Below are 25597 nucleotides of genomic sequence, written 5' to 3' on the forward strand. Positions count from 1 at the left end.
TCCTAGAAGACCACAGAGGTCTTTGGGAAGGGCCACAGGGAGGTACACCAGTGCCTTCCTGATCAGCACGGCCAGTCCAAGAGGGGTAGTATGAAGAACGCTCAAAGAGAAGGCTATAAGGGCGCCTGGGTGGCTCAGTCAGTTAAGTGTCCGGCTTCAGCTAAGGCCACGATCTCACGGTCCATGAGTTTGAGACCCACATCGGGCTCTGTGATGACAGTTCAGAACATGGAAGCAGGTTCTCTGTCTCCATCTGCCCCTCCCCTGCTTGAATTCTATGCCTCTCAAAAATAAATAAATATTAGGAAATCTAAAAAAAAATAAAATAAAAGAGAAGGATATATATTTGGGCTTTAGGAAAACTTTCTGTGAGTTTCTTGGGTCTCCTCATGTATGTACCAGGATTAAAAATGACCGCCGCCCCCCCAAAAAAAAGAAAGAAAAAAAAATAAAAATGACTGCCCCAACCCTGTGCTACTGTGTCAGAGGAGTGAGTGAACATCCAAGTGCTTCGTGCCCAACAGTGGTTCCCATCCCCACATGGGCACCTCCCACCTATTATGACCCTGGACTCCTCGAACTGCCAACAAGAAAAACCATGGAGAAGGTTCTTTCCCATCATCCTCTTGGTTCAGCAGTGGAACCTATGGTAATCTCATACCACGTCCACCAATGACTCAATTCCATTCATTTGTGAAGCACGTATTTAGCTCTTACTACACCTGTGGTAGGTGCTGGAGCTACAGACAGGATTATCGAATGATCCCTAAAGGCCATCTGACTGACTTCTGTGAGCAACTCTCACTTGGTTCCAAACCCTGGCAGGAGAGAGGAGTATTATTTATTGAGTCCTAAAACCTCAACAGTTTAAATTTTTTTTATTTTTATTTATTTTAATTAATTAATTAATTAATTTATTTATTTATTTATTTATGAGACAGAGAGAGACAGAGCATGAACAGGGGAGGGTCAGAGAGAGAGGGAGACACAGAATCCGAAGCAGGCTCCAGGTCCTGAGCTGTCGGCACGGAGCCCGACGCGGGGCTCGAACTCACGGACCGCGAGATCATGACCTGAGCCGAAGTCGGACGCTTCACCGACTGAGCCACCCAGGCTCCCCTAAATGTTTATTTACTTTTGAGGGACAGAGTGTGAGCAGGGGAGGGGAAGAGAGAGAGGGAGACGCAGAATCTGAAGCAGGCTCCAGGCTCTGAGCTGTCAGCACAGAGCCCGGCATGGAGCTCGGACCCACAAACCCTGAGACCATGACCTGAGCTTGAGTCAGTGCTAAAACAATGGAGCTACCCAGGCGCCCCGGATCTCAACAATTTAAAGCCCATTTTGGTGACAAGAATTCGTTGAACTCCAAATATAGATTTTTAATTTATTTATTTAAACTCAAATTAGATGACATACAGTGTAGTATTTGTTTCGGGAGAAGAACCCAGTGACTCCTCGTTTCCATCCAACACCCAGTGCTCCTCCCAACAAGTGCCCTCCTCATTGCCCATCCCCCATCTAGCTCATCCCCCACCCACCTCCTCTCCAGCAGCCCTCCGTTTGTTCTCTGTGTTTAAAGGTCTCTTATGGGGGCGCCTGGGTGGCTCAGTCAGTTGAGCGGCCGACTTCAGCTCAGGTCATGATCTCACGGTCCGTGAGTTCAAGCCCCATGTCGGGCTCTGTGCTGACCGCTCAGAGCCTGGAGCCTGTTTCCGATTCTGTGTCTCCCTCTCTCTCTGACCCTCCCCCGTTCATGCTCTGTCTCTCTCTGTCTCAAAAATAAATAAACGTTAAAAAAAAAATTTAAAGGTCTCTTATGGTTTGCCTCCCCCTCTGTCTGTATCTTATTTTTCCTTCCATTACTCGGGGATCAAAAAGAATGAAATCATGCCATTTGCAACAACGTGTATTATGCTGAGCGAAATAAGTCGGTCAGAGAAAGACAAATACCATGATTCAACTCCCATGTGGAATTTGAGAAACAGAAGAGATGAACCAAGGGAAGGGAATGAACTCCAGATATCATCCCCAATTGTCATCCTGTGTCGAGGGGTGCGTTGTGATGAGAATCTCCAAATTACAATATGCACCCAATGGTAAGGTGTCTTAAGACTCAAGTGATCCGTATTTACTGAGAACCTACTGTGCACCCCCAGACTATATTATATCCTCAGGGCTGCAAAGATGAGATATCAGACATGGTCTCTATCATGAAAGGACCTGCAATTTAATTGAGGAAACGTAAATGAAAGAGGAAACAGCTGGAGAGCAACGTGTGTTAGGACTGAATCAGATACCAAACGGTAAGACCAGGCAAAAGAGGTCAAATGAAATCAGAGTCACACAGGAGACAGGAATCCCTGTGTAAGTGACAGAAGTTGGCCCTGCATCTATCCAGTGACAAAGGCAGTGACGGACACCTCTTCCTGGGAGAGCAGCGCTCCCGGAAGCCGTACTTCCAGGGAAACCACGTGTGGGTGGGGGGTTCCATGGGATCATGGCGCAGGAAACCACACCGACTAGAACAGAGCTCGCTGTTGGCCTGGAAGGGGGGTCGGGTCAGCAGATGAGCAAATACACAGGCAGAACACAAAAGGTCTGGATTCTGGGCAGAAAACTGTGTGCCACGGAAGTAGCGGCAGGAAAGTGACAGCCTTCTAAGAGAAGACCTGGTAAGACAAAGTGCCAGATGCAGTGCGCAGCGTGTGAGCGGGCGGAGGCAAGCCAGGGTTACAACCACTTAACGTCCATCCCGTTTACTCCGCGACTCCAGGACGGAAGAAACCGGGTCCTGCTCTGTACGTATGACAGGAAGCACTTGAACCGGAAGCACCCGACACTTACCCAGCAGGTGGAGTGTAGATGCTGCCGTAGCTTTTCCTAGAGCATTGGTGGCTGTGCAGACATAGGTTCCTTCATTTTCAAGGGAAACGTTCTGCAACAACAGGGATCCATTGAAAAGCAAGGAAATATTGTCACTCAGAGGTCCTCCTCTCTTCAACCAAGTTATATTAGGCTGAGGGACACCTTTGGAATAAAAACAAATACGACAAAAAGCAAATTCCTTTAAGAATAGGGCCACAGAACCACAGGACAGATACCGTTTAGCATTCTGACCGCACGGCAGTGAACGGGCTGAATTATATAAAGTACGAGAGATGGCTATTTATTTCTAGGTCTGGAGCTCCTCCACGGCAGGGAGGGGGTCCTGTTAAAGCAAAGGGCTTTGGGCTACTGTGTACCTGACTGGTTGATGGATGCGACTCAATGGGAGCCAAAGAGGGCAGGATTGCTCTGTATCAGGAAAGGAAAGAAATGTGACGGTGAGTGGGGTGGTGGGAGAAGAGGGGTTGGTGGAGCTGGAGGTAGAGACAGAGACATTCCCAGAGGTGGGTTAACACAGAGGCGGCTCCGGAAAACAAAAATACTAATGTGAATCTTTAAGTTATTTGCTGCACGCAGCCAACAAAATGCTCCTACTTTAGAAAAAAAAATATGAAATCTTTAGGGAGGGGCGCCTGGGCGGCTCAGTCGGTTAAGCGCCCAACTTCAGCTCACGATCTCACGGTTCGTGGGATCGAGCCCCGTGTCGGGTTCTGTGCTGACGGCTCGGAGCCTGGAGCCTGCTTCGGATTCTGTGTCTCCCCCTCTCTCTGCCCCTCCCCTGCTCATATGTATGTGTGTGTGTGTGCGTGCGCGCGCGCACTCTCTCTCTCTCTCGCTCTGTCAAAAATAAATAAACATTTAAAAAAATTAAAAAAAAAAGAAAAGGTAATCTGTACAACGGTTTCTTGAAATCTCTAAGGCACATTTATGGCCTAACACAATCATTTCGTTGTTTTTTTTTTTTTTTTTTTTTTTTTTGCAAATGTTCTATGCACACTTGAAAAGAAAGTATGCTATTTCTTTTTAGGGTGTAAAGTTCAAATATTTACAAGAATGAAATTTTATTATCTTCTTTTAGTATGTGTCCTTATTAACCTGCTTCTCCTTGAGAGCTCATGTCCAGAAAAAGCGCTCCCGTCTACTATGTTTACCACATTTTTTATGTTTTCCCCATTTTTGTTGTTATGTATTCTATCTTATCCAGCACATGACAGTTCATGTTGCCTCCACTTTACTGTGGATTTTACTTTCTTTTTTTTTTTTAATGGATGTCTTTTTATCCTTTTTTAGGGTCTTAAATCTATCTTGTCTGATTTTACTATTATGACTCTTGGTTATTTTGTTTTCTTCTACCTAATATACTTTTGTCCAATTTTTACAACTTTCTGTATAATTCTATTCCAGCAATGTCTCGTGTAATTGTATATCATTAGGTTTTATTTGGAAACCCAATCTAAGAGCCTTTGCAGCATTAACCCTGTTAGCAATTTATTGTGATTACACATGTTTAGGTTTACATTGTCATTGTTCTAGACCTTCTGATTTTATGGGCCTTTGACTTCTGCTTATCCTTTCTTTGTTCCCTTTGTCTTGTAGAGTGGAAACTAAACGCTGTGTTTAAAGTTCCAATAATGTTACAATTTACTTAAAAAAAAAAAACTAGTTGGCATTAATTTGACCAGATTTTTCAACATTACAATCACATTGATCCTTGAATCTCATAATCCCCCTCTCTGGGAATTAATGCTATCAACATACCTGCATAAAAAATGCTGTATTTATGCAGTTATATAAAAGCAAAAGATTGGAAACAAGTCACGTACCCAACAGGGACCCATTAACTAACTTGTAGTACATCAGTGTAATGAAATATTGATATATGCAAAATTACCGAAAGAACAAAAAACAGTCAACCAATAATATACCCAGCAAAAAATGTCCTTTGGAAATGAAAGAAAAATAAAGACTTTTCCAGACAAATGAAAGTCGAGTGAGTTCATCATCATCAGACCTGCCTCATAAAAAATGCTGGAGAGTTCTGCAAGTTGAAATGAAAGGACACAAAACAAAAACACAAAAGCATATGAAAGTATAAACTCACCAGAAAAGCTAAATATATACACAAATATAGAATACTCTAATACTGTAATGGGTCTGTATAAATCACTCTTAACTCCAATATAAAAGTTAAAAGACAAAAAGAATGGTGTAAGAAAGTGGTCTAGTTTCATTCTTCTGCATGTTGCTGTCCAGTTCTCCCAGCACCATTTGTTAAAGAGATGTCTTTTTTCCATTGGACATTCTTTCCTGCTTTGTCAAAGATTAGCTGGCCAAAGTTTTGTGGGTCCAATTCTGGAGTCTGTTCTATTCCATTGGTCTCTGTGTCTGTTTTTGTGCCAATACCATGCTGTCTTGATGATGACAGCTTTGTAGTAGAGGCTAAAGTCTGGGATTGTGATGCCTCCCGCTTTGGTCTTCTTCTTCAATATTACTTTGGCTATTTGGGGCCTTTTGTGGTTCCATATGAATTTTAGGATTGCTTATTCTAGGTTCAAGAAGAATGCTGGTGCAATTTTGATTGGGGTTGCATTGAATGTGTAGATAGCTTTGGGTAGTATTGACATTTTGACAGTATTTATTCTTCCAATCCATGAGCACAGAATGTTTTCCATTTCTTTGTATCTTCTTCAATTTCCTTCATAAGCTTTCTATAGTTTTCAGCATACAGATCTGTTACATCTTTGATTAGGCTTATTCCTAGGTATTTTATGCTTCTTGGTGCAATTGTGAATGGGATCAGTTTCTTAATTTGTCTTTCTGTTGCTTCATTATTAGTGTATAAGAACGCCACTCATTTCTGTACATTGATTTTGTATCCTGTGACTTTGCTGAATTCATGTACCAGTTCTAGCAGACTTTTGGTGGAGTCTATCGGGTTTTCCACGTATAATATCATGTCATCTGCAAAAAGTGAAAGCTTGACTTCATCTTTGCCAATTTTGATGCCTTTGATTTCCTTGTGTTGTCTGATTGCTGATGCTAGCACTTCCAACACTATGTTAAACAACAGCGGTGAGAGTGGACATCCCTGTCGTGTTCCTGATCTCAGGGGGAAAGCTCTCAGTTTTTCCCCATTGAGGATGATATTATCTGTGGGCTTTTAATAAATGGCTTTTATGATGTTTAAGTATGTTCCTTCTATCCCGACTTTCTTGAGGGTTTTTATTAAGAAAGGATGCTGAATTTTGTCAAATGCTTTTTCTGTATTAATAGACAGGATCATATGGTTCTTATCTTTTCTTTTATTAATGTGATGTCTCACACTGATTGATTTGTGAATATTGAACCAGCCCTGCAGCCCAGGAATGAATCCCACTTGATCATGGTGAATAGTATTTTTATATGCTGTTGAATGTATTAGGTGAACATAAGAATATAATAAAGATGTACTTATTTTGTGATACTCTGGGATATTTTAAATAAATAGATTATTAAAAGCAAAAGAAATAAAAGACAAAAAGAAGTAAGACTTCGAATATGAAAATTTGTTAAGAATACTCAATGTAGGGGCGCCTGGGTGGCTCAGTCGGTTAAGCTGCTGACTTCGGCTCAGGTCATGATCTCGCGGTGCATGGGTTCGAGCCCCGCGTCGGGCTCTGTGCTGACAGCTCGGAGCCTGTTTCAGATTCTGTGTCCCCCTCTCTCTGACCCTCCCCCGTTCATGCTCTGTCTCTCTCTGTCTCAAAAATAAATAAACGTTAAAAAAATTTTTTTTTAAATAATACTCAATGTAAAAACATGTAAAGTGTGACATCAGTAACATAAAGTAGGAAGACAGAGAGGTAAAAGTGTAGAGTTTTTTGTATTAGATTGAAGTTATATTGTTATCACCTTAAAATAATCAATTATAACTATTAGATGTTTTATTCAACCCCTCACAGTAATCACACACCAAATATACCTTTAGTAGATACACAAAAGAAAAAGAAAAGAAAAAGGAAAGCAAAGCATGCCAGTATTAATAAACCAGCAAATCATAAAGGAAGTTGGACATAGAGGAAAAGAGAGACAAAAGAACCACAAGTAAGACAGAAAAACAATAAACAAAATGGCAATTCTAAGTCCTTACCTATCAATAATTACTTTAAATGTAAATGGATTAAACTCTTCAACTAAAAGGCACAGTGGCTGAATAGATTTAAAGAGAAGCTCTAACCATATGCTGCCTGAAAGAGACTCTCTTTAGAATTACAGATACACATTGACTGAAAGTGAAGGAATGGAAAGAGATATTCCATGTAAATGGTAACCAAATGAGAGCAGGGTGTCTGTACTTATATTAGACAACATTAAGTCAAAAACTGCTATAAGATACAAAGGTCAGTATATATTGATAACAGGGTCAATTCATCAGGAAGCTATAATAACTATAAATATTTATGCATCCAATATCAAAGCACCTAAATATACAAGGCAAACATTGACAGATCTGTAAAGAGAAATAGATAGCAATACAGTAATAGTAGAGGACTTTAATATCCCACTTTCAACAATGGATAGGATTTCCAGACAGAAAATTAACAAGGAAACAGTAGACTTAAAGTACACTATTAACCAAATGGACCTATCAGAAAGACACAGAATATTCCACCCAACAATAGCAGAATATACATTCTTCTCAAGTGTACATGAAACATTCTTCAAGACAGATCACATGTTAGGCCAGAATACAAGTCTTAACAAATTTAAGAAGACTGAAACCACACCAAGTATCTTTTCTAACCACACTGGAAAAAAACTAGGAATTGGTACCAGAAGGAAAATTGGAAAATTCAAACATGTGGAAATTAACCCAGATGCTCTTGAGCAACCATTGTCAAAGAAGAAATCGAAAGGGAAATTAGAAAATACCTAATATGAAAGAAAATAAACATAGGACCTAACAAAATCTGTGGGATGCAAGAAAAGCAGTAGTAGGAATGAAGTTTAAAGCAATAAATGCCTGCGTTACAAAAGAAGAAAGATCTGGGGCACCTGGGTGGCTCAGTCGGTTAAGCATCCGACTTAAGCTCAGGTTGTGATCTCGCTGTTTTTGAGTTCAAGCCCCATGTTGGACTCTGTGCTGACAGCTCAGAGCCTGGAGCCTCCTTTGGATTCTATCTCCCTCTCTTTCTACCCCTCCCCTGTTTGCGTGTGCTCTCTCTCTCTCAATAATAGATAAACATTAAAAAATTTTTAAAAAGGGGCGTGTGGGTGGCTCAGTCGGTTGGGCATCTGACTTCGGCTCAGGTCATGATCTCGCAGTCCGTGAGTTCGAGCCCCGCGTTGGGCTCTGTGCTGACAGCTCAGAGCCTGGAGCCTGTTTCCGATTCTGTGTCTCCCTCTCTCTCTGCCCCTCCCCTGTTCATGCTCTGTCTCTCTCTGTCTCAGAAATAAATAAACGTTAAAAAAATTTTTTTTAAAAATTTAAAAAGAAGAAATATCTCAACCTAACTTTATCTTTCAAGGACCTAGAAAAAGAACAACAAACTAAACCCAACATTAGCAGAAGGAAGATAAAAAACACAGGCATTGGAGCACAAGTAGGCAAAATAAGGAATAGAAAACCAATAGAAAATATTAACAAAAATAGGAGTTGTTTTTGAAAAAAGAAAGTAAGCTGACAAACCCTTATCCATCCTTACTAAAAATAATAAAAGGGTTCAAATAAGTAAGATAAAAAATGAAAAAGGAGACATGAAATCTGATGACATAGAAACCAAAAGGATCACAAATTATTCATAATTTGAATAATTATACACCAAACCTAGAGGAAATGATACATTCATAGAAACATACAAACTACCAAGACTGAATCATGAAGAAACAGACAATTTCAACAGGTGTGAATAATGTATAAGGAAACTGAATCAGTAATCTGAGGCCTCCCAACAAACAAAAGTCCAAGACCAGATGGCTTCACTGATGAATTATACCAAACCGTTAAAGAAGATTTAATACAATCCTTCCAAATTCTTCTGAAACATTTAAGAGGAAGAAACACTTCTTTTTTAATGTTTATTTTTTATTTTTTAGTGGGGTAGAAAGAGAGGGGGACAAAGGATCTGAAGTAGGCTCTGCGCTGACAGCAGAGAACCCAATGTAGGGCTCAAACTCATGAACTGTGAGATCACGACCTGAGCCGAAGGTGGACACTAAACCAATTGAGTCACCCAGGTGCCCCTAGGAAGAAACACTTCTAAACTCATTTTATGAGGCCAACATTGCCCTGATACCAAAGGCAGACAAAAACACTACAAGAAAAGAAAACTACAGGCCAACATTCCTGATGAACACAGATGTAAAAATCTTCAAAAAAATACCAGCAAACTGAATTCAATAACACATTAAAAGGATCTTATAACATCACCAAGCGGGATTTATCCCTGGGATATATGCAAATTAATTAATGTGATACAGATCGTATGAACAGAATGAAGGATAAAAAACACATAATCATCTCAATAAATGCAGAAAAAGTATTCAGCAAAATCTAACACTCTTTTCATGGTAAAAAACCTCAACAAATTAGATATTGCAGGAACTTACTTCAACATAATAAAGTCCATATATGATAAGCTCATAGCTTATCACCCTTATCATATTCAATGATGAAAAGTGAAAGCTTTTCCTCTAAGATCAGAAAGAAAAACAAATATGCCCACTCTTGAAACCTATATTCAAGGGGCGCCTGGGTGGCGCAGTCGGTTAAGCGTCCGACTTCAGCCAGGTCACGATCTCGTGGTCCGTGAGTTCGAGCCCCGCGTCGGGCTCTGGGCTGATGGCTCAGAGCCTGGAGCCTGTTTCCGATTCTGTGTCTCCCTCTCTCTCTGCCCCTCCCCCGTTCATGCTCTGTCTCTCTCTGTCCCAAAAATAAATAAACATTGAAAAAAAAATTAAAAAAAAAAAAAAAGAAACCTATATTCAAAATGGTTCTGGGAGTCCTACTCAGAGTACTTAGGCAAGAAGAAGAAAGTAAAATTATTTCTGCTTTCAGATGACATAATCTTTTATGTAAAAAATCCTAAAGACTACACACACACACCCACACACACACACCCCAAATAAACAAAATCAGTAAGGTTGAAGGGTACAAAATTAACATACAAAAATCAGTTGCATTCCTGTACACTAACAATGAAATATCTAAAAAGGAAATGAAGAAAATAATCTCATTTATAATAGCATCAGAAAGAATACAAACTTAGAAATAAACTTAACATAGAAGGCGGAAGATGTACACAGAGATAAGTACAAAGCATCCATGCAAATAAGTAAAGAAGATACAAATAAATGGAAAGGCATCCCATTTTCATGGACAGGAAGACTTAATATTTAAAATGTCCATACTACACAAAGCAATCTACAGGTTCGATGCTATACCCATCAAAATTCCAATGGCATTTTTTTTACAGAAATAGAGAAAACAATCCTAAAATTCATATGGAACCAATGAAGGCACCAAAGAGCCAAAGCAATATTAAGAGAAAAAGAACAAAGCTAAAGGTATCACACTTCCTGATTTCAAAATATATTACAAAGCTATAGCAATCAAGACAGAACGGTACTGGCATTAAAAACAGGGACATAGGGGTGCCTGAGGTGGCTCAGACAGTTGAGCATCTGACTTTGGCTCAGGTCATGATCTCACAGTACGTGGATTTGAGCCCCACATTGGGCTTTGCATGGCAGCAAACAGCCTGCTTCAGATTCTGTCTCTTTCTTTTTCTGTCCCTCCCTCACTTACCCTCTCTCTCTCTCAAAAATAAATAAACATTAAAATTTTTTAAAAAACTAACAGGCACATAGACCAATGTAACAGAATAAAGAGCCCAGAATTAGACCCATGCAAATATGGCCAACTGATCACAAAAAAGGAGTATACAAGTTAAGTTTTGGAGGTGACGGATATGTGGATTACCTTGACTGGGATGATGGTTAATGGGTATATGCATGTATCCAACCTCATCAAATTGTGTATATTAGGCATACACAATTTTTTGTATCTCAATCATATTTCAATACACTTTTTAAACAGTTGACAGGAGCCAACTTCTTTTTTTTTTAATGTTTATTTATTTTTGAGACAGAGAGAGACAGAGCATGAACGGGGGAGGGGCAGAGAGGGAGACACAGAATCAGAAGCAGGCTCCAGGCTCTGAGCCATCAGCCCAGAGCCCGACGCGGGGCTGGAACTCACAGACCGCGAGATCGTGACCTGAGCTGAAGTCGGACGCTTAACCGACTGAGCCACCCAGGCGCCCCTCAATAACACTTTTTAAAAAAAGAAATGTTCTCAACTGAAAACTGCAAGGTGTAGAATGCTGTGTTGAATAGGCTTTTACATAAAAAAGAGGAAAAAATAAGTCTCGTGCTTGCATAGAGAATCTTTGCAAAGAGACAGAAGAATCTAACAAAGTTGATACCCTGGCACAGGTGCAAAGGGGGCAGGAACAGAGGTGAGAGCAAGACTTTTCATCATATGATGTCTGCTGAATGCCTCACCTACCTTCAAATTTTAAAAAGTTGAAAAAATTCAAACCATATCTCCTAGATCTCCAATTTTCCTTCTAGGATGAGAAAATGTGAAGTTTTCCTTCCTCTTCATCCTTTCTTTCTTCTGATAGAATACAGGATTGAAATTCTGATCATTTTACATTTTTATTTTTCATCATATATCTTCTTTAAATTTGTTTTGAGATTTGCCATCTATTTTTTAAAATTTTGTAAACTTTATTTATATTTGAGAGAGAGGGAGACAGAACATCAATATGGGGACGCATAGAGGGACGGAGACCGAATCCGAAGCAGGCTCCAGGCTCTGAGCTGTCAGCACAGAGCCTGATGTGGGGCTCAAACTCACGAACTACGAGATCATGACCAGAGCTGAAGTCGGACGCTTAACTGACTGAGCCACCCAGGCGCCCCATAGATTTGCAATCTATTTTGAAGTCACTAAAATAAATTCTTAAATTCTATATTTAAGTTGTTTCAATGTTTATTATGACTCCCTTAATATTGCAATGTCTCCATGAGCATAATTAAGCTTCATGTCTTGCTTGACAGGGCAGGCTTTTGGGAGTATTTTTCCCACAAAGGTAGGAAGGTCAGTGGGTAGGACAGATTATGAATCCTGGAGTGTGTAGGAACGTCTTCTCTTCTCCTCACTAAGAAACAGCTCAGCTGGCCACAGAACTGGAGTGCCGTAATGCGATTTCCTCCACACCGCTCATGCCGACCCTTGTCACGTGGGGCTTTCATAGTTTGAAGAAGTCCGAGGCAGGCCTATTTTTTTATTCCCCTTTAGGTAATCTGTTGTCGTTATTTCTTTTTTTCTTTTTGGATTCCTGCAGGATTCTGTGATCTAAAATTTTCAAAAAATTTGCCGGGGATACGATCAAGAGATAGTATTACTTGCTCGTCAGTTCTGCCTGGAACACTCTGAGCATTTAATCTACAAACTATAGTCACTGCTTCCATTCAGTAAAACTTTTTTTTCTCCCCTCCCTTCCTTCCTTCTCCTCCTTTTCTCTCTCTATTCCTCTCTCTCTGTCTCTCTCATCTATCCATCATCTATTTATCATCTACCTATCATCTGTCTATCATCTCTGAATCTATCAATAATCTATCTATCTATCTATCTATCTATCTATCTATCTATCATCTATGAATCTATCAATTACCTATACATCTATCTATCACCTATGAATCTGTCAATTATCTATTTATCTATCATCTATGTATCTATCAATCATATATCTATCGCTCTCCATCCAACCATCCATCCATCCACCCATCTACCTATCTACCTATCCATCTATCTATCCGTCCAGCTGTCTGTCTATCTTTAAGTCTTAAATTCTGTGTCTACTCCTTTTCCTTCTCTTGCTCAGGAACACCAATCATGTGATTATTAGTCTTTCTTCTCCATGCCCATTGCCCTAGGTATCATTGTTTTTAGCTCTCCGTTCTTTTTCTCTGCATTTTGCAAGAAATTCTGAGCTTGCCTCAGAATTTTCCTCATTTTATTTGGAGCATTTTATTTTCTGCTTCTAATGTTGGCTTTATTTGTGATTGGCTTTTAACATTCTTTCCAGCATGATTTTTATTTCTGCCTCTCTTTTAGTGGCTTTACCCCCAGCTCTACTGAGATATGATTGACACAGAACATTGTGTATGTTTTAAGGTGTGCAACACATTGGTTTGATGCACCTGTAGATTGTGAAATGACTACCACCATGCCGTTCATTACCCAACACCTGCATCGTGTCACAGAGTTACCATTTCTTTTTTGAGGTAAGCACATCTAAGATCTACTCTCTCAGCAACTTTCAGTTAAATAAACTAACAAATTAACAGTCTTATTTTTTAAAATTTCTCTTTGATTTCATCTTGCTTTTCCAGAATTTTGGGGGGGGGCAAGGGGAGACATAACACTTATACTAACATTTACTTCTTTTTAAAAATTTTTAATGTTTATTTATCTTTGAGACAGAGAGAGACAGAGTGTGAGCAGGGGACAGGCAGAGAGAGCCAGAGACACAGAATCCAAAGAAGGCTCTAGGCTCCAAGCTGTCATCACAGAGCCCAACGCGGGGATCGAACTCACAAACCATGAGATCTTGACCTGAGCAGAAGTCGGACGCTTAACTGACTGAGCCACCCAGGTGTCCCTAACATTTACTTTTTTGATACAACCGACGCTCTTCGTGTGCTTCCTGATGCTTGTCCAACATCGTATTTGCGCTCAGCGTCAGCTCAGAGGCTGACGCAGAGCTCTACTGGGCAGAAATTCCTCGTGGCCTCGTCCAGGCCCAAATGGACATTCAGCCTCAGTGCTGTCGATGACTGATGTCTTTTACACACTTTATTCTTATTTCAAATGGTAACATTAGGCAGGGCAACTTTTCTGCCTCAAGACCACAGGAGTAAATTTGTGTTTTCCTGAAGGTCTTAGACCATACTTCTCAAAACTGGACAAGAGTAATGGCAAGAGACTATGCTAAACTATCCCCTCGGCTCTGAGATACGTGTGGGATCAATTCATTCATTCATCAACTCACCCTTCCTTTTATATATTTATTCAACTCATTTTTCTTTTTTTATTAAAATTTTTTTTAATCTTTATTTTTGAGAGAGAGAGAGAGAGAGACAGATCGTGAGCAGGGGAGAGGCAGAGAGAGAGGGAGACACAGAACCGGAAGCAGGCTCCAGGCTCTGAGCTGTCAGCACTGAGCCCGACAAGGGGCTCGAATCCACGAGCCATGAGATCATGACCTGAGCCGAAGTCAGACGCTCAACCGACTGAGCCACCCAGGCGCCCCTCAACTCATTTTTCTTATGTGCTTTCTATGGCCAGCACTCTCATAGAGAATCACTACCACATTAATCTCAGGCCTCTCCAGTAAGCTGTGGGGACAGTGTCTGGCAAAGAGCAGACATATAAATATTTGCTGAATGCATGCATGAACAGGGAGTAGATCTTCTGGAAGAAAATCATTGTATCTCAAAGATACAACTGCGTGACTTTGGTTATTCATGGCAATGTTCTCTTCCAAACAGAGAAGATAGTAAAATGCAGACTCTGTGGTAAGTCCTCACACCTTCTGACACAATTATTTTGGAATCCCTGGTAATTTAGGGAAGGTCTGTACTTGCCAGGAAGCGAATAATCTTCTTCAATATTTTCATTAAAAAAGGGCAAACCATATCAAAAACCTCTTCCAACATTTCACCAGCTTCCATACACGTGAACTTAGTTATTTTACTAATTAAAGGAGAGTCCTTTAAGATCCCCTATTGAGTAATTCTTAAGTGGCCACACATGTTTGAAAGACACGTGAGTTTGAAAACATAACAATTCAAGAATCTCCATTAATTGTGACATGTCTCCTACAATTAGTCTAAATAAATGGAGTTTTTCTCAAGTTATAAAACCTCTCATGGGGAGAGACCCTGAAGAGTTTCAGATGCATTGGCTTGTCACGCCGCTATGGTAAGAAATGTGTAAACAACAGTGTTGTAAAATTCTATGTGAAAGAGGTTTACTGAAGGCCTTCAGCCAGGCTAGACGAGCCATGTAGAGGTCTAACTTCAGGCAAAAGGAACAGCACGTGCCTCAGCCCTGAAGCAGCGTTCCTCACGTGGAGTCCCTTAACCCCACCTGGGTGCATAGATGGAAGTCAAGGTTCCATGGCCTTTTCACTCACCCTAGCTAACATTTAGAATTTCCAGCAACTATGAACATAGCCAAAAAAACAAGGTGGCAGGATCTCCAACCACGCAGCTAACGGAAACCACAGGTAAACACTTTCGTGTCACGTTACGGTTGTTACAGAGCTCTCAAAATATCTCGTATGCCATCACTACTTTGAAATCATGGCAATTATTGGATCCAATGCTAGACTTGGAATTGAGCGCATCAGGAAAAAGCACTTATATCATCATATGCCACTTCTGATTTACTATTTATTTGAGATTTTGGTTAGAACTGGCTTTCTTTAGAATACCAAGTATTTATTTTCTGCTTTTGAGAATGCTATTTGAAGAAGCAGCCCCATAGGCTTTATCAGCCTGGAGTTCAGGGTACACTCCTACTTTGGAGGAGCAGGAAAGAACACTGTGGCTGCAGAGGTGTGACCGAGGAAGGTACATGGAGGAGACAAGGGCAGAGAAGTGGCAGGTGGGGAGGGGGCTCAGATCACAGCACTGCAGGTCATAGTGACGATTTGGCTTTTATCCTAAAGGCTTTGAGCCTGCCTCACTTGCGTGCTCTGTCTCTCTCTAAGTAGATAAATAAACCTAAAAAAAATTGAAGATAGAACTACCCTATGATCCAATAATTCCAGTAGTGGGTATTTGCCCAAACAATAGGAAAACACTAATTCCAAAGGGATACAGGCATCCCGATGTTTACAGAAGCATTATCTACAATAGCCAAATTACAGAAGCAGTCCAAGTGTCCATCAATAGATGAATGGATAAAGAAGGTGTCTCACACACACACACACACACACACACACACACACACACACACACACAGGAATATTACTTGGTGATCAAGAAGAATGAAATCTTGCCACTTGCAATGATGTGGACAGATATAGAGTATATTATGCTAAGTGAAATGCCAGTCAGAGAAAGACAAATACCATATGATTTCACTCATATGTGGAATTTAAGAAACAAATGAACAGAGGGAAAAAAGAGGGGCGTCTGTTGGGCTCAGTCGGTTAAGCATCTGACTTCAGTTCAGGTCATGATCTCACGGTTCGTGAGTTTGAGCCCCACACTGGGTGAGCTTGAACCCGGCTTCACGCTCCGTGCTGACAGTGCAGAGCCTGCTTGTGATTCTCTCTCTCCCTCTCTCTGCCCCTCCCCGGCTTGCACTCCATCTCTCTCCAAATAAATAAATAAATAAATAAATAAACTTAAAAATAAATAAATAAATTCAATAGAACCGACTACAGGCTGGAGACATTGTTTTCTTCTGTATATAATTCCAGCTGTCCTTTTTTTTAAAATGTTTATTTACTTTTGAGAGAGAGAGAGAGAGAGAGAGAGAGAGCGCTTAAGCAGAAGAGGGGCAGAGAGAAAAGGAGGCAGAGTTAGAAGCAGACTCAGGCTCTAAGCTGTCATCACAGAGCCCGACGTGGAGCTCCAACTCACAAACTGTGAGATCACGACCTGATCCGAAGTCGGACGCTTAACCGACTGAACCACCCCGGCGCCCCTCCAGCTGTCTTCTAAAGAGGGTGGACACTCTTCCTTCAGGACATCTTGCAAGATTTCGATGCATGCATCTGTAGGCAAGGGCCACATAACAGGGAGAGAAGAACTTAGAGTCCCTACAGCAATCCTAGGGGTTGGGGAAAGCAGAGGGGGGGATGAGAGAGAACAGGGAGCAGAGGGGGTAGGGGTAGGCAAGGGGGTAGGATGCCTTTGCCATGATCTCTCAAGCCTCAGCCTTGCTTTAAAAGGTTGTCAAGTGCTTGGTAACAATGGAGGTCTTGCTATGAGTAGAAAGCAGTCAAGGAACTGAGTTTTGTATCCTGGTTGATGGGGGGGGGGGGGGAGGGAGAGAGCGAGAGAGAGCGAGAGAGCGAGTGCACATAGTAGGTGAGTATAAGAAGAAGCCAGAGGCAGAGGGTCCAGCCCAGTGTAAGCCCCCATAACTGCCAGAAGTCAGTTCCAGAAGGCTCCCGAATTTCCAGCCTCTGGAACTGACAGGAGTCAGAGACAACTCCACGAGCAACCTCGGAACAGCAAGGGTATGATACTGGGTTTGCACACACACGGATATTCTCCCTGAGCCAGCAGTTTCAGATTTCAAAGCAGAACCCGGCCAGTTTTGAGATGCAAAAGGAGACACGTAGGTCTCCAGGGTGGATAAAAAAGAAACCGACCCCCTGCAACTCAGCACCTAGAAGCGTCGTTACCCGTGTGAACATGTTCAAAGAAAGGAAGAGGCAGGAGGAAACTCAGACGAGATCCTTCTGACCACTGCTCTTGACGGTCTTTCAAAATAACAAATGTGTGCTCTGTTGAAACAGCGACAGAGTGTCAGAAATAGTTTAAACTTATTTACCTAACCTCAAAGACAGGCTATTCCCCTAAGACACGCAGCCCTGAGATACTTCGTGTTCTGTTTCCACAATGCTGGAATCGTTTTTGGAAGGCAAATGTGGTGGTAAAAAAAAAAGTTCAGCTCCGGAGGGTTTGTAAAACACGTGTTTGCAGCAAGTCTGAACCTCTGGGTGTCTTTAAAAATAGTCACTGTTTAAAAACAAATATCCCTCGTCCTTGAAAGGCCCACGGAACATTCCACACTCCAAAATCCTTGGCCTGTTCGGACGGCTCTAAAATGCTAGATTTTTATATCAATGTATCACAGATATTATACCTGTAGGGTTTTGTTCATTTCTTGATTTCCCCAAGCTACTCAACACTTAGACAACGTTCTGGATTTTTTTCACACGTGATGACAGGAAATTTCAACTACCGTTAGTGACCTCTGGGGGGCTATGAAGAAGTTGTATTGTCAATCCATAGGATAAGAGGCAAATTGAACACAGCATAGACAAACCACAAGGGGAGACATTACTAATAGAGGAAACGGGAAAGAGCTCACCGTCCCCGTGTCAGAGACAAACACCTCAACACGACCAGCGCAAAGAGTATATATACTCTTCTTGAATGTGGGGCCAGTGTTCACAATGTAGTAAATATGGTAAGAAATGCTCCCATTTTGAGTTAACTGCACACTCTTCTGTTCTTTTTGGCAATATGTAATCTATGCGTTTTGGATGTAAAGGACGAGCCATCACTGATGCCATACCCAGAACTTCTGACAAATGAGAGGCTATGGCTTTTACCCATCACAAAAACTCTCCTGAGTAGCTGCCGAAGCACTTTCTCTTCTCCAACAAAATGATGTCAACAGATTGACAACACCAGGCCCCCAAGCAACTTGATCTGAGGAATTAGAAACAATGTGGGGGGGGGCGCCTGGGTGGCTCAGTCGGTTAAGCGGCCGACTTCGGCTCAGGTCGTGATCTCACGGTCCGCGAGTTCAAGCCCCGTGTCAGGCTCTGTGCTGACTGCTCAGAGCTTGGAGCCTGTTTAAGATTCTGTGTCTCCCTCTCTCTGACCCTCCCCCGTTCATGCTGTCTCTGTCTCAAAAATAAATAAACGTTAAAAAAAAAAAAAAAAAGAAACAACGTGGGTCACGGCATCTGTCCCCATTTCCATATTCAAGCGTCTTTCCCCAGAGGCTTTTAAAATATGTTCCTTCTAACATGGAGGGAAGGTATCAACATCCCGGGCCTCTTAGGAGCCCTGCTTTGCTTGGGACTGGACAGATCTCTTTAAGTTTACCAGTCATATCCCATGAGTGCTACAGTCCACCACTGGATGTTGTCCTCCAGGGTCTCGTTTATGGGCCAGCAAAGGCCCATAAGAGTTATTCCACATAGTATCTCAAGATCGAAACCCTCCAGTGGCTCCTTGAAGAAAAAGACTCAGCTTTGGTGCAAATCAAGTGCAGGATGCACACTGAAGATACACGAGTGGTGTAAGTTACCCACTTCGATACAGAGAATTCCAGAACTACAGCTCAGATGGGGACGAACCTCGGACATTCCGGAGGCCCTTCCTGATGAACAGCAAGTTTCAACGTCTATCAATATAACATCCGGATGTGGATGAATAAATAGCTAGGACAAGGTCCCTAAAGGGTACATGGAAAGTACTGCTCATTTGGAAGTCACACGCCATGACCATGAAGTTGGTCCTGCTGCTATCACCACCAAATTCAAACCATAAGGGCAGCTCCTCGGGGGACATCTCAAGGCTGGGCTGATTCCTCAAGGCTCCCTGTCTACCTCCCTCAAGGCTCCGGCTCTTCTCTTGTTTTTCTGGGCTGCCCCCACTTTCTCTATAAAGTGGCTCCTTTCTCCCTAGGACTGGTGGGGAGTAAGATTCATTTTTCCCAGCTCCACAATATGTCCTCTTCTTGGAGGATAAAGGCACAAAAGCCCTTTCAATTCATGGGTCCCAACTGCTAACAAGAGCTAGCCCCCTAGCCCTGGGGGCCTCACTGTTCTCCAAACATGCCTCACTGGGGGTAATGCTAAGATTTTCTGTGGGCTCCTCTCTCCACTGGGGATTGTTATCTCTACTGGGTACTCTTCTTTACCGCTTGGAAAATTTCTGCTCATTCTTACAGATCCCTCATAGGCCCTCTCTTCTCTGACTCTCCTTGATGCTGAAGCTGATGCCTCCTCTGTGGACCTTTGAACACTGAGGTCTCAGCTGTTGACACATCTGAATCCACCTTCGGAATGAGCCCAGAGCATGGACGCAAGGCCCTGCCATGTAGCCCAGCTTCTTCTTCACTCCTTGTTACCCACCGTTTCCAAAGGATATCTCTCATTTTGCAGTAACAGTCGAGAGAAGTCCCAGGAGACTCTTTGGCCCCATTTACTGGCTAACGCATTGGTTCTTAACCTTGGACACGCATTAGAATCACCTTGGGAAGTTAGGGGCACCTGTGTGGCTCAGTTAGTTAAGCATCCGACTTCGGCTCACGTCATGATCTCACAGCTCAGGAGTTCAAGCCCCGCATCAGGCTCTGTGCTGACAGCTCAGAGCCTGGAGCCTGCTTTGGATTCTGTATCTCCCTCTCTCTCTCTCTCTGCTCCCCACCCCCGCCCCCCCATGCTCTGTCTCTCTCTCTCTCTCTCTCAAAAGTAAACAAACATTTTTAAAAATTTAAAAAACAAAGAATTGCCTTGGGAACTTGAAAAAACAAACACATTCTCAGGCCATACTACAGACACACTAAATCATACTCTCTGGGGTAGGGCGGGTGGGGAGGGAGGTGATTCTAGACCTGAATTGACACTATCCCTGATAATAAAATGATTTTAGTATATTATGTGTCATGAAAATGAATATATAACTGCTGCGTTATCAAGTATATAACCAGGGGGAATAAATGAAAAGATAAATGACATAAATGAAAAGATAAGCGAAAACAGAGGGGTACCTGTGCTGGGATGTTAGCAGAGATGCTGAAATTCTGTTCAGGTCCCATGGTGTTTTCCCCACAATGACTATTTTTCCTCCATCACCAAGTCCTAAATGTATTTTGCAGAAGATACCAAGAAGCCCTCATGCTTTTTTATTTCTAGGGGTTGAATTCCAACATGATTTTCTCTCCTTCAGTTCCCACCCGGTACGGGTCATGTGGGCTGTACTCTAGGAAGGCACAGTTGGGACGAAGGAATGCGAGCAGATGGATGGGTCGTTGGATGGCTTCCACCAGTTCCATGTGTTTTACAAATTGCAAATTTTATTAACATTAAAATTTAGATGGGCTTCATGAGTCTTCGTATCAGAAATACGGTACTGAAAAAACCACGAGGTGAAAGCTATTTCAAATCTGAAATAAGATACGATTGTGGAGGGGCGCCTGGGTGGCGCAGTCGGTTAAGCGTCCGACTTCAGCCAGGTCACGATCTCGCGGTCCGTGAGTTCGAGCCCCGCGTCAGGCTCTGGGCTGATGGCTCGGAGCCTGGAGCCTGTTTCCGATTCTGTGTCTCTCTCTCTCTCTGCCCCTCCCCCGTTCATGCTCTGTCTCTCTCTGTCCCAAAAATAAATAAAAACGTTGAAAAAAAAATTAAAAAAAAAAGATACGATTGTGGAGAAGCTGTGTATTATTTCAGGAGCAGAAATTTGCCATGGGTCATAGGCCCTCCTCTAGCCTTCCAACCAGTGGCTCTCACACACTGCTAGCAGAACCAATTAAAAAAAATTTTTTTGATGAAGAAAGTCCAATTTATAAAACTCTAAAACATGGTGGTCCTTTAGTTAACTGTATATTGGGGGAGAGGGTAGGCAGGATAGAAAGGTAAGAGTGGGGTCCCTGACAAGGCTCCATGAAATTGACAGCTGGCCAATCCACTGGTCTACAGATGGGGCACAGAAGAAAGATTTTTTGCAGACAGGGAAAGGATGGGCACAGGAGGAGAAATTATGTGATAAAAGGCCTTATGGCTCAGTCTGTTTTTACCGTGCGAAGAAGGGAAGGTTAACGTGGGGCTGGATGCCGGTGACGTTTTCAGGGCACAGAAACATATTGGAGGGCCAGAAGACAGAAGCGGGGTGTAGACACTTGATGGTGAGAACGGTGTTGTTGATAACAGAACCAGACCACAAGAGCTGTGGTCTGGCGGCTTCAAGACATGGCATGACTCAGTATTTGCAGACATACATACGCCCAAGCACGAGGCTTTCAGCAGTAAGTATGAAATTTGATCGGTTCTCGAATAGCCCTTTCTGTTTTTCATTGTGCATATTCAGCTACCTTCTTCTAGCATTTCTCGCTCCTTCTGGATTGTGTAGACTCATGTTTGCTCCACATGGGAAACTGATGTGGATGAAAGATGAGAAGAAAATCATCGCTCAAGAAGGATTCAGAATAGAGATTCAGCAGATCTTCAAAGAATAGAAATGGTTTTACAAATGAGTCTTTTCAATCCACTAATCAATAACCCAAATACGAACACAAAGAGATCTGGGGCAGGTCTACCAAGGGTTAGGTGAGGGACTGGAGAGTCATTACCACGCAGCCCACAATTTGCCACATCCCTTTCCGGTTGCTGCAGTAATGGTGGGGTGTCTGGGTGGGGGCCTCCCTCAGCTGGGTGCTGACCCAACACCGGCCGGCATCCCGCCAGCAAGAGCCAGCCTCTCAGCGTACCCTCCCTGGACCCTAGCTCTCACACTGTGGGGCAGTTCCCCAGGTGACCTCAGGCCCTGCTTGTCGCCTATGCCTGAGCCTCTAACCCTTGTCCCTAAGGTGTGGCACTCCCTAATTCCTCCCTCAGGCCTTTTTTTTTTTGACCTCCCTCTCTCTGGCTAGCACTCTGGGATAATTCTTTTGTCTCAAGTCCAGATTCTTCTCCGTCCAGTTCCCTTGGAGTCACACAGACTTGGGATTAAATCCTAGCTCATCCCCTGGTTAGGTATATAGATCGGGGCAAGCGGCTATGCTGAGGCTATCGACTCGTTAGCAAAACAAACAGAATAATATCCACTTTATAAGCTGTTCAGACTTTAACACTTTAAGCCATCAAGGTATTCTTTTTTTTTTTTAATTGAAAAAATTTTTTACTTCATTTTGCAAGAGACAGCACAAGCAGGGGAGGGGCAGAGAGACAGAGAGAGAGGGAGAGAGAGAATCCCAAGCAGGCTCTGCACTGTCAGTGGGGAGCCCCATGAGGGGCTCAAACTCATGAACCATGAGATCATGACCTGAGCTGAAATCAAGAGTTGGATGCTGAACCCACTGAGCCATCCAGGCGCCCCAAGTTATTCTTATTTTTGATGATGAGTTTTGATGGATTTTCAATATGCTCCTTATGAGGAGCTGTCTGTCAGCACACACTCCTTAGCTCTTTGCGTTGTAGCGTCTCTCTGTGTTCGACTCAACTGCTATGTGCCAACACTCCAGGACTGGCCTGGGGACACCTATGTCCCAGATCTTCAATTAATGACACATCCATTGCGAGATGCCCGATACGCCTGCTCTCCCTCTTGGATAAATCAGAACCATGGAATCTTGATTTAATATCTTCAGCCACTGGTCCAACAATCCAATCGATGACCCTAATACAAGTCCACTGATTTCAATTTATGGCTTTATGCGGTTTCTTTCCCCTCTAGCTTTTCATCTGGAAGCAGAATGCTCTTTCTAAGACACACATTGGCTCACGCCACTGCCCTGCCTTGAACTTTGTCTCCCCACTGCCAGTGAAATGAGGTGCAAGGGTTTTAGCCTGATATTAGACGTCCTTCACAATCGGGTCCCCACTTACATTTTCCAGAGCTTCCCCTTCCCACTCTCCTGTACACCCTCTGTCTTAAGTCCCATGCCTCTGCCTGTGGTTTCGCAAATAAGCCAGAAGCTTTCGTGTTTCCATGCTTTTGCACATAGGCTGTTTCTTCTGATTCAAACGGCCTTCCTTTTTGTTCCAAATGGCTCGGTTGTAATGCCATCTGTTCTGTAAAAACCTCTGATCCTTTAGAAGCTTTAACTATTCTCTCCTGTAGGCGTCTGATGCACTTCATAAACGCTTAGCTGTTGGCATTTCTTGTATCATAGTTTCCTTGTCTATAAAGCTGCAGACACCAGGTATTATTCACGTCTGTACGTTAACGAACTAGATTGGGCTTAGTAGACGCCTAGTCAATGCTTGCTGAATGGATGGAAGAATGCATGGAATTTCCCGCCACCTATGACTGATGGTTTGATTGAGTATGGCATTAAGAGAGGAGGGTGTTGGGAACACTTCTGAATCACAGGCAGAAGTGGAAAAAGCAAGGGGTGGCTAGCCCTTCTGAGTGGGACAAATGGTTTTAAATACACTGACAGAAAACTTTAGCTATTTCAAGAGTTGTACATGGTTTGAAAAAGAGGTCAACATAATACAGAAGAGGGAGTACATTTCGAAAACCACAAGAAGCAAGAAAATGTTCATTTCCTAAAACAGGAGCAAGCAGACGATCCTCAGGTTTTCTTTTTAAGAATTGTGAAAATTATATGCAAAACTGGGTCAGTAAATGTCTTTTTCTGGAGCGATGGTTCTCTTTCTGGAGAGGATCAAAGGGATTTGTGATTTAAAGATGTTACATCATTACCACTTAATTCCACACTATATAATATAAGCTGGTGGCTGACGGGGGAAAATAATTATCAGGGAGATGAGACTACATATAGGAATTTAACCACATAATCTGGCTGCACCACAAAAATTTTCTCAAGATCCTCCCCTGTAAAGGAAACTATGAAGCCTGGTAAAGAAGGCTAGGAATTCTGTTAGACTCGACGAAACTTTAGGGATACTCCATAGCATTTTAACCCTAAAAAAAATCCCACGATTAAGAAAACACTTCCCACGTATGTAATAGGTTTCTTCTGAAATTGGCCACGATCGCTTAGACGCGAGAAGCTATCCTTCCCCCCCTACTCATGTTACGGAGCACCAAGCACCCCACCGGCACCCCCTTCCCCCGCCCCTGTCACACTGGAGGGTCCCACCACCTGCTTGTACCTAACACTGTGAGGGGTTAATTCTGTAACTTCTGCCTATGTTCTTCCCTACCCTCTCCTGTCTAACGGTGATAAGGATGTAGGGCTTAAACCCGCATGCATCACCGGCAGGTTTCACTTTCTAGAAGGCAATGTGTGACATGCATTCTGAGTTACAGAAATTGTCATGCTTTATGATGCTATAAAAATGTTGAATGCCCTGCGACCTAGTAATTCCAATCCTGTTCATCTGTTTAAAAAAAATAATCTTGGGGCACCTGGGTGGCTCAGTGGGTTGAGCGTCTGACTCTTGGTTTCAGCTCAGGTCATGATCTTACGGTGTGTGGATTCGAGCCCCGCGTTAGGCTCCGTGCTGATAGTGCAGAGCCTGCTTGGGATTCTCCCTCTCCCTCCTTCTGCCTCTCCCTGCTCAAGCTCTCTCTCTCTCTCTCTCTCTCTCTCTCTCTCTCTCTCTCAAAACAAATAAATAAATGTTAAAAAAATAAAAGATAAATAAAAAATTCATCTCAATGACACAAAAATGTTGCTCACATCACTGCACGTAACCATAAAGCGGACGAGCTGCTTAAGTTTCCCTAAATAAGGGACTGGCTTAATCGTGCTACATTCAGTGGTGCAGCAATTAAATGATACTTGGGATTTTCTTTCAGTGTCATGAGAACATTCTTTGACTTAATGAGAAAGGGTTATGGGAACGTAATGAAGGGGAAACTATGGTTGTGTCTTTGTGATGAGGTTACAGGAGTTTCTTTGCTTCTTAATACTTGGTTATGCTTTCTAATTATTCTAGAATGCGTTACTTTTTTTTTGATTTTGGTAACGTTTATCTATTTTTGAGAGAGAGAGTGCGAGAGAGCAGGGGTGGGGCAGAGAGAGGGAGGCACAGAATCCAAAGCAGGCTCCAGGCTCTGAGCTGTCACCACAGAGCCCGACGCGGGGCTTAGACCCGGGAACCGCAAGATCATGACCTGAGCTGAAGTCAGATGCTTAACCGACTGAGCCACCCAGGCGCCCCAGCATGTGTCACTTTTTATAATGAGGCCAGAAAACACAAAC

At 42.6% G+C, this 25597-nt stretch overlaps 1 protein-coding gene across 2 annotated transcripts in view; it reads right to left on the minus strand.

The window, feature by feature from the left end:
* The window catches only part of ADAMTSL3 (ADAMTS like 3), a 369755-nt gene that overhangs the window by 24911 nt on the left and 319247 nt on the right, over positions 1-25597 (minus strand). For both annotated transcript variants that reach the window (XM_040493500.1, XM_040493501.1), the window contains one exon: positions 2845-3027. In XM_040493500.1, coding sequence (XP_040349434.1) covers positions 2845-3027 — 183 coding nt within the window. The remainder of the gene's footprint in view (positions 1-2844; positions 3028-25597) is intronic.

Source organism: Herpailurus yagouaroundi, unplaced genomic scaffold (assembly GCF_014898765.1).
Source record: "Herpailurus yagouaroundi ecotype Mexico unplaced genomic scaffold, PumYag 185, whole genome shotgun sequence".
NCBI lineage: Eukaryota > Metazoa > Chordata > Mammalia > Carnivora > Felidae > Herpailurus > Herpailurus yagouaroundi.